The sequence below is a fragment of the Gymnogyps californianus genome, chromosome 11, assembly GCF_018139145.2.
Source record: "Gymnogyps californianus isolate 813 chromosome 11, ASM1813914v2, whole genome shotgun sequence".
Lineage (NCBI taxonomy): Eukaryota > Metazoa > Chordata > Aves > Accipitriformes > Cathartidae > Gymnogyps > Gymnogyps californianus.
Genome location: NC_059481.1, coordinates 4,164,462 through 4,174,643, shown reverse-complemented (window position 1 = coordinate 4,174,643; position 10,182 = coordinate 4,164,462). Strand labels below are relative to the sequence as shown.

Here is a 10,182-nt window from a genome sequence, read left to right as displayed (position 1 = left end):
TGCCCTCGCCTCAGCGGGCCCGCCTCACGACTCCGCACCAGCCGCTGCGGCTTTCTGGCCCGCGCTGACCGCCGCTCCGGGCCGCGGGCTGGCGCGGTCGGGGCGGCGCCGGCCGCCCCTCCTCACAGCGCCAAGGGGGCGGCGCGGGGGGCGGCTCGGCCGGCCCCTGCGCCGCGCGAGCGGCAGCTACGGCGGCCGCGCGGGGGAGCCGTTACGGCGGCGCGGCCGGGCCCGGCCCCTGCGCCGCGCGGGCGGCCGTTAGGGCGGCCGCGCGGAGAACCGTTACGGCGGCGCGGGCCGGCCCCAGCGGCGCGCGGGCAGCCGTTACGGCGGCGGGAGCCGCTGCGCGCGCTGACCCTCCGGGCGGGAAAGCGGGCACGCGCACGGGCACGAGCGGCAGCCCCGCCCGGCGGCGGTAGGGGGAAGGGGCGCCGGGCCCCGCCCTAGTCCGGCACACGGCACCGCGCAGGCGCGGCGGCCATTTCCGACGCAGCGGTGAAGGTTTGGGCGCGGCTGTAGCGCCCGGTTCTTCCCCGCCGGACGGGATTCGCTCGCCCTCCGCGGCCGATCCGCGCCCCACCGGCCTGCCGTGAGTGAGGGCGGGCGGGCGGGCGGGCTGGGGGCAGCGGGGCGCGCCTCTGCGCGCCGCGGGAGGTGGTGAGGCCCTCGCCTTCCGCCGCGGTGAGGATGACTCTGCACTGCGGCCGCGGTGGGGGGGCGCTGGGCCGGGCGCGGCTGCAGCGCCCTCTGGGGCTCCGGCTGGGGCCGGGGTCCGTGTCCGTGTGCGCGGGGCGAGGCGGGGCGCTGGGTGCCGATTAACGCGCGTTGTGGTGTCTTGCAGGCCCGCTCCCCTTCTGTCCGCAGCGTGTCTCCGGCACGATGGTGAGTGGCAGCTGCGCGCCGGGCCCGCCTTCCCCGGGGCTTTGCTGAGCCGCGGGCCGTGTCGAGTCACGGCCCGGTCCGCCGGCGGCGCGGACGGGTTGGCTGCAGCGTGTGGCGAGGCGACGGGCGGTCACGCTGCAGAGGGGCCGTGGTCAGCCCCAGCGGGGCGGGCGTGTGGGCACAGTGGTGTCCGCGGGCCAGGCCCGCGTGTGTAACGGTAGCGGCGTTGCTTTCTTATCGTGGGTACCCAACTGAGGTCACCAAGTGATTGGGTTTTTTATATGCGGCTCAGAGCATTGCTAATTTTAGTATGTTGCTTTCTGACAAGAGAACAATGATATTTAATGAGCTGTTGCTTTTTACAGTCTCGAAGATATGACTCCAGAACTACCATATTTTCTCCAGAAGGTATTTTTTAACCCCACACTTTCAAGTAAACTCTGACTGTTCTATCCCACTTCTCTAAATAACAAACTGCTTGTACAAAGCTTGGTTGTTTATAGCATGTTTCCATCTATGTATGAGTTATAGGAATCATATTTACCTGCTAGAAGTAGCACCCAATTCTCTAAGGACACCAAGGGTCCAAAGTGGAGACTTTCAAATTCGTTCTAATTCAAGCAATACTGAGACTGTGCCCCATTAATGAGTAATACCACCTGCCACGTTTTTGAAATACCTTGAGCGAATCTTCACTATTCATCTTTTGTTTGAGTATGGATAGATTTTGTTACTGTTCCCCCACCCCCCTGAGAATGATAATATTGCCTGATATATTATTCATATCAATGAAATGATTGCCTGCTGGTGCAATCACACCTCTCCTTGTTATTCTTACACATGCTGAAACAAGTACATACAAACCATGTTTTCCTATTTCTTAGATGAGATGGACTCGAAAAGTTTACTATCAATTATTTTCTTTGATTATTGAAAATCCATTTTGGCTCATTCTACTGCAACAGAGAGTTCTGTAGATTTTTTTTTTTTTTTTTTGTAAAAGAAAGGGTTTTTTTCGACAGTGGCAATGCCCTGTATTACCTTATCAGACTTGTGGATTTTCCTTCTCTGACTCCTTCCTCCTTTTCAACCAGTTAATTTACTATCAACTGGTAGTAGACTGAAGAAGTAAGGCTGGGTTGTACAATGAGCATCTGTCAGATTCCTGCAAATTTAAGTCACCTTGTGTACTTGGTCTTGTTCAGCATTATTTTTTTGATGTTACTAATTTAAATCCTTTCCTAGGTCGCTTGTACCAGGTTGAGTATGCAATGGAAGCAATTGGACATGCAGGTACTTGCTTGGGAATTCTAGCAAATGATGGTGTTTTGCTAGCAGCAGAGAGACGCAACATTCACAAGCTTCTTGATGAAGTGTTTTTCTCCGAGAAAATATACAAACTTAATGAGTAAGTTGAAATGATCAGATGTCCAGTGATGTTATCAGTAACAAAACAATGCTGTTATTCAGACATTTTAGCACTGAATGTCGTTTGATTTTATTTGAAGTGTTAGTATTCTCTATGTTCAGTGTTTTAGACAGGTATGACTATTTTGTCATTGTTCGCTTCAGTAGTTCTCCTTCTAAAGTAGCAGCATCGCTTTTTTTTTTAACCTCTAGGAGAATTTTCTAGGTGGAATAGCCTGTTTGTTGGTACTTCTCCATACAAGGTAATGTTATTGCAGCAGTTAAGAAAATTGGGAATTCTCAGTTTTACAAAATACCATTTGGGGGGGCAGAATAAAGAATGCACAAAAAAGTTACTGTGCTATTTCAGTTCAGCATCCTCTTCTAAGTCTTTGGGGTTTTTTGTGATCCAAAGAGAACAAGATAATTAGGTGAAACACGCCTTAGGTTTCTTTGCCACGTAGCAGAGATGATATGTCTCCCTATTATGACTTCCTTTTTAGCTCTCTGGAAGATAAATTTGTGATGTCAGAGTGAAGAGCGTTACAGATTATGCTCCCTTGCCTATAAGGGAGGTAGAGCTTCATCCTTGCCAGAAGGTGCACATGAAACACAAATAGCTTTTCATCCTGTCAGCCTCCCATTCTGTGTTGATCTTGAAAGCAGCTAGAATTGTAGGAAGTACTGGATTTTCAAGGAGGCAGTGTAATAGTGCACTGGAGTAGTCGCCTAGGCCAGCCCTTCCATCTTCTGAAAAATTCTTAAGTTCACTTGGAAAAAAATAATCTGGATTGTTTTTCTTGAATCCTTTCTGTGTAGTGAAGGCTTTGTAGCAATATCAGATTGGGCAAAAGAGATCTTAAATTAAGAGCTAACAAAACAATCCAGGATGTGAAGCGCTTATTTTTCTTACGATCAAATGAAGATCACTAAGTTTCAGTTACACAAATGCAATGCGTCAGGCAGCAACTTCCACTGAAGGCGTGTCACATCTATAGGGCTCCTTCAGTATTCTGGTGTGCTGTGTCAGGTGGCCTCCAGATAGGCACTTGTATGTAGCGGATGGCTCTTGTAAAGACACTCAGGACTTAATCATCTTTGGCATGATCCTCTTCTCAGAACTATACGTACAACTAGCATACTGACCCGCTTACTTTTTGCTGCCCACCTCTGCTCCTACAAAATGGTTACGTAGTATTTTTGGTGTACCCTAAAGGCAGGAGCTGATGAACCTGTTCTATATGGTAGCTACGTAGTATTGATCAGAAAAGCCCAACAGTAGGTGAGTATGAAGATGTGACTATTTGTTAGAGGTTGATAGGAATTCAGTTAATTTGTATGCTTTTATTGCAGGGATATGGCTTGCAGCGTTGCAGGAATAACTTCAGATGCCAATGTTCTAACTAATGAACTGAGACTGATTGCGCAGAGGTAGGTCTGCTGATAGTTAACATGGTTTTACTTGCCTGTGCTGTCAGATTCAGTTCTGTTTATGTATTAAATCAAAATGAACATGCATTTAGTAGAGCAGCAGTAGATTGTTTGAAATAAAACAGCTAGATCAAAGAGGCTCTAACTTAGAAACTTGTTTCTTGTTAAATGTGGTACAGGATACTGTCAGCAAAACAAGTTTTGAACACTGTTCTTTTCTCTTTCATATTAGGTATTTGTTACAATATCAAGAGCCCATTCCTTGTGAACAACTGGTAACAGCACTATGTGATATCAAGCAGGCTTATACACAGTTTGGAGGTAAAGAAGTATGATGAACCATTGTGCTTTTAAATGTCTAAAGAATGATTCTGTTACATAATTTGAAGCATCTGAGTCTCTGGACAGTTCTACCAAATTCTTCTGTAACAAGTTATACCGAGAAAAACAATAGCCAAATTTAAGAGGGGAATGGGCAGTCATGGTTACTGTTTTGCTACTGAAGGTGCTACTTTTTAGTGACTGAGAGAGATTCTGGCCCATTGCATAGAATACTTTGAGTGCTCTTGGATTTAGTGAATGCCTTCAAAAGACCAGCAGAGAATTGTTTGATATGTAACCTTTCAACATTTTGGGCCCGTCCAGCCTAATGGCACAATGAATCACAAATAAGACTATATGTAGGGGTATCAATATTGTAACACTTTAAAAAATACTATTTCCATGGATCAAGCAACATATTAGAAAATGATGTTGTAAGTAGTGTTCCTTAGTAGGTGAACTGATGATTCTGGTATTTTACATATATAGTGTGTGAAGGAATGACCTTTTTATGTACCTGGCTTTTGACACTGTTAAGCTGTACGCTTTAACAGCTAAGCTACATACTTTAAATACTAGGTTTTGATTTAAAGTCCTGAGATGATAAATTACAATTTGCGGAGACAGAAATGAGCTGCTCTCAGGGTTAAATGAAATAAACCTCTGCTGCCCCCCCCCCCCCCCCCCCCCCCCCCCCCCCCCCCCCGACTTAGAAAGAAATGCTGGTGTGCTTATCTCAAGCAACAGAAGTGCAGAACAGTCTGTTAAATCCTAGTTCACAGGAATAGATTTGAAAAAAGAAATCAAAGAAAATAATTGTCACTCATGACCAATCTTGTTACTAAATTTAGATTGCTAATAGCCTTCTTTTCAACAGGAAAACGTCCTTTTGGTGTTTCATTGCTGTATATTGGCTGGGATAAGCATTATGGATTTCAGCTGTATCAAAGTGATCCTAGTGGAAATTATGGAGGGTGGAAAGCTACATGCATTGGGAATAATAGTGCTGTAAGTTTGGTTTTTTTTCTCTCAAAAAGTCAAGAAAAAAAGTGTAAATTGCACTGTACTAACTAAACTGGTTACTAGTGCAGAGCAGAAATAGATAACTGTAGAAGCACTGCTGTTACTCATGTATTGCTATTATCTGGCAAAAAGCAACTGTTTGGTTGATTGCCCAAAGATACCATTTTAATTTCTGTGAAACTTACAGGCAGCTGTGTCAATGCTAAAGCAAGACTACAAAGAAGGAGAAATGACCTTAAAGACTGCACTTGCATTAGCCATTAAGGTTTTAAACAAAACCATGGATGTTAGCAAACTCTCTGCAGAGAAAGGTAAGCAGTTCGCTAATACGGGATAACACCTTTTGCTTAAAAAACCAAAATGTAGCGAATGTATATACACTAGATGTGGTTTATTGGATTTTTAGTCGTCATGTGAAAAATGTTTTTAGGAGATGCAGCAGCTCTCAGCCTTAACCTTTCTAAGAGGCATACAGATAGCTTAGTTGAGGATGAGCCACCTTGGTCAGCTCCAGGGGCTAGACCACCGTTTAGGGATCATAGGCTGCATTGGTGCGGTAGCAGAAATGGCTGCGTGTCTGTAGAAGAATCACTGGAGAGGTATTAACGTGCTTGTGTATGCTGCTGCAGAAGAGGACTGCTGCCATCTGGCTTGCCAGTCAAGCTTCTTAGTAGAGGCAGGACAAGAGCCTTCTGCTTCACTGTCAGTTGTAACCACAAATCTTTCCCTTCTGATGATTGCTCTGTCTAAAGGACAAAATGTAATGCCACTGTCTGTTCCATATGTTTCAGTTGAAATTGCAACACTGACAAGAGAGAACGGAAAGACAGTAATAAGGGTTCTGAAGCAAAAGGAGGTGGAACAGTTGATAAAACAACATGAGGAGGAGGAAGCAAAAGCTGAACGTGAAAAGAAGGAAAAAGAACAAAAAGAGAAGGATAAATAGAATATGAAATCAAGTGTTCTGTAGATAATACAGGACCTGCTTCAGTAAAAGATAATCTGGATTTCTGTTTTGTAGAAGCCTACAAATATGCCATGGAGGACCCAGAATTACTTTTGATGAACCAGGTCCTTAATCATCATTCAGATAATTAGTTTACTGCTCCTTACATTGACCAATAATTGCTTTAATTCTTGAACACTCTATTTCTTTCATCTTCTATTTTTTATTATGGAATAAAATTTAAGAAGAATAGTGATGGGTGTCTTTATTTCCTCAGTAATGCCTGGATATGCACAATCTTGAGGGATTTAATCGCTTTAAACCATTAAAACACGGTATATGCTAGTTGGTAAAGAACAAATATGGTGTTAGAATTGTTAGAATTTTGTGTGTATGTGTGGGTTTTCCTTTTAAAGTAGTGAAAAGGGCTCCTAAGTTTGAAAAATCATTTCACAAATACAGAAGTAAAGTGTGCTGGCATGCCAAGTTTTAATTTTGGCCTATTTTGTTCTATAACAGGCTATGTCAAACTGATGGTCTTGCAAGCAGTAGTGTTTTAAACATGCCCTGTAGCAAATGTGTTCAGTTTATCATAGCCTTTCATGAGTGCATGTGTTTTCTAAGAAATTAATCATATAACACTAGCTATATTCACACAAACTAGAAAGACATTTTACAAAGGCCACGTGAAAATGCTAAGTTATCTTGTCAAAATGCAAATAGTAAATAAAATAGTGCATGATTTTAGGCCATGTTGTCTATTTTACATTTTATCCTGAAAGGAAATTGAGATGTTATATATTTACTTTAGTGTTGCTGATACTTCCCCAGAGAATTCAGTTCCCTTCTCTGACAGACAACAGTCTAGAAAACTAACCAGTTAACTACTTGAGAAATTGTAATATTTGTGCATGAATTAGAAATTACAGTAATTTTTGTTCTGATTGTCCCTATACTGAATGCAAAATAATGTTTTTCAGATTAACAAAAATCTCTTCTAGTTCTGAAAAAAAAATATGGATTTAATAGAGGAGATGAAAACAAGTTATTGAAAATTATTTTGCACCCTTTCAGTTATCTAAAGCAAATTGAAAAGCTCACTCGAGTGACATGCTTAAATGAGAGGCCTTACCTGCTGAATTTCAAACTGTGACACTAGTGATCCAGCCCCTTTGTGCCAACCCTGGATTGTGGCTATCTTGCAGCTTTTTGGTTTTGGTTTGGTGGGGTTTTTTTGGGGTTGGTTTTTTTTTTTTTTTTACCCCAAAGGATTTGATATGACCATTTAAAGAAACAGTGAATCCATACAGTGTTTTATTATTTTTAATCTATCCCAGACATTTTTGACTGATAAAATGTACTTTGTCAACATGGCCAGAAATTACCCTTAGTCTCAACAAAACCCATTTTTGAGCTCATTGCTGTAAGATTCACTGTTGAGAACAGAGGGAAGGAATCTGACTTGAAGTGTCTGTGCTGCAGCTTGCGTAGATGTACTGCACTCACTTTGGCAACCTCTGTACAGAGAGCAGTGTGGGGTGGGATGGGTTCTGTGCAGGCTGCAGGACCTGCTTGTTAATTTTCTAAGTCTCAGTGCAGGCCAATTGCTTTAGTCTTTTGTACTGAACTTAGTACTTTGTTAGTATTCAAATTTTATAGCTAATAAAAGTTAGACTGAGTTTTATTTGCACCTTGTGCAACAGTAGATCTTCCAAATAATAACATAGGAATGGTATTTCATGTAACAAGTCCTGAATAGTTGCAGACAACATGCAATGGGTAAGATTTAGTCTCCATTATAAAGGGTTGTATAAATACCTCAAGCTCCATTTTTATGTAGAAAATTCAGTGCTCAATCTTCTTATTTTTTGATACCATGAATGCAATATATCAGCATCTTTTGCAGATTTCTAGATCACTGATGATGGTTATAGAAGTACTTGGAATATGCCCTAAAAGCAGCAATGCCAAAATGGAGTTTTTTCTAACTTCTCAAAGATCACTTGAAACTAAACATGATAGACTCCAGCAATGCTTTCTGTCTTCTAGGAAACCATTAGAGCATCTGAATCTGGGTTCGTCAATGTATATAAATCATGCAAGGCAATTTGTTTAGTGTACTGGTAGAAGTATATTAGATAGCTTAGGATATAGATTTGTTAAAATATTTTTTCTTAAATGCTTCTGTTTCTAACAAAGGGGATAACAAATATATTTGGATTTTTGTTTAAAGAATTACCAATAGCATTTCTTTGTCAAACACTGCATCATTTGCTGGTAAAGGAGAACTTTTCAAATACTGTAATAATCAAAAGTCAGAATGATTTAAATAATTTTCTGATCTGTACTCCATTATGTATTGAAGCATTGTGATAAGTTGTGCAGTTACACTACATTTTAAAAGATTTATTTATTTAAAGGTTTTGTTTACCCAAAGTATTGTCAAATAATTTGTGAGTATAATCTTTGAACAATAATTGCCAATTTAATTTAAAAAATGCCATCTGTACTGAGTGCCATTAATAGCTGATTGAGATGAGCCTCAGTAGTGCCTTGAAATAGGTAAGTAACTCTAGCTGGCACTCATATCCAAGATGTACAGTAAAGTTCTGCTAAACTACGTTTAATTTCTGATTCTTTTCTGCATTTGAACCTAGGACAGTAAGCAGATGCTGGAGATCTTTCATTGACTAGAATCTTCCTGGGACATCCTTACGCTAATGCAAGTTCCTTACCCGTTTTTCCTAGAAATAGAGCAGTGTTTGACTGCATAGGCCTATTGTGTTGATTCTGGCTTTGTGTGCTAAAAAAAAAAAAAAATCAAAAAAAAAATCACCACTATCTGTGCCTTTTCTGGGAGTGGTTTGGGGATAAGTCGTAAGAACAGAAAAATGATTTTGGCGATACATTTGAGTTGTCTTTGCTAATCAAAATGATCTTCCTGTTCTTTGTATGTTTTTTTGGTGTATGTAGTGTTTATGTAGAGTTTACGGTGTATTACATAAGTATTTCAAATATTTAGCTATTGCTGTGGATTAAATGTTATTTTAACACCAGAACTTCATGTGGTGCTGTGGAAGGTGACAGATTTTTTCAAATTAGGTAAAAGTATTTACTTGAAACTGTTTGCATAATATGATGTTAGTAAACTTAAAGACTGGATAGTTTATATCTCATTTGAGTGCATGATAGAACTTTTTAGGGCAAGAATTCACAAATAGATTGTCCTAATAAATTGTAATGTGTTTTGTTATTCTAAGTAGTTTAAGAGATAATGAAACTACTGCTTCTCCAGTAATACCTGTGCTGTCTCTTGCATCTGTCTGTTTAAAAAAGAGAGTTAGCTTGTTTTCTAGATGACTGTATTCTGTTCAAATAAAGTCAAATTAACTTCTAAGACTGCTTCTGATGTGGCTTATTGTATTGTGTACTGGAAGACAGAAGATTCCTTTAGGTATGCTTCCCTGTTCATCCAAATATTTTTACTTGTCAGAGTTATAAAAGCACCCAAATTAAGATGATAAACAAAGGACTTATGTTAAATTTGACTGCTGCTTCTGTTTTGTTATGGATTCCCAAGGTAATTATTTATTCTTTCTGTTCATAATCTTAAAATTAGGGACAATACTTCTCCACTGTATTGTGAGAACGAATATATTAATGATTATAATGTGTTCAAATTAATGGTTTTAGAGGCCACAGAACTGTATGTGATACATAGATAACATAGCTAAAGTGTATACAAGGCATCGAAGTCCAAGAAGTTAATGCACTCAGGTACTTCATACGTGAAAGGAATGATATAGCTTCAGACTAGATGAGATTCTAGGACTTACTTAAATGTCTTTCATTTTCTTTAAAGAATCTTTTCCATTACAGTTTTTCTGTAGTAAAAGTTGTCCTTGTTTTGAAGTTTTAATTGCAGTTATTTCTATTACAATATGAAAAAATGCTAAAATAACTTGATCTGAGAGTACCCTTCACTTGTTATATAGCTCTTGGCTTTAATCTGGAGAAAATTCAGCTTCACAAAAAAATTCTTAGACTATTTCTGATTTTACAAAGAGAACTGAGCAGCTTGCTATTTTAATCTGTGATTAATTTGGCATTTGGCTTTCCAGTTAAGTACTCTTCAGTGCACAGTAAAAGCTGCCATCAGCCAATTTACTGGA

General features: G+C 40.9%; 1 protein-coding gene across 1 annotated transcript; it reads left to right on the top strand.

The window, feature by feature from the left end:
* The first annotated feature begins 362 nt into the window (after positions 1–362).
* On the top strand, positions 363–9,407 carry PSMA4 (proteasome 20S subunit alpha 4). Its single transcript, XM_050902982.1, has 9 exons — positions 363–589; positions 842–882; positions 1,248–1,290; positions 2,128–2,290; positions 3,643–3,720; positions 3,953–4,041; positions 4,919–5,049; positions 5,252–5,375; positions 5,856–9,407. The coding sequence occupies exons 2-9, from the start codon at positions 880–882 to the stop codon at positions 6,008–6,010; spliced, it is 786 nt and encodes a 261-aa protein (XP_050758939.1). The 5' UTR covers positions 363–589; positions 842–879; the 3' UTR covers positions 6,011–9,407.
* Positions 9,408–10,182: the final 775 nt, after the last annotated feature.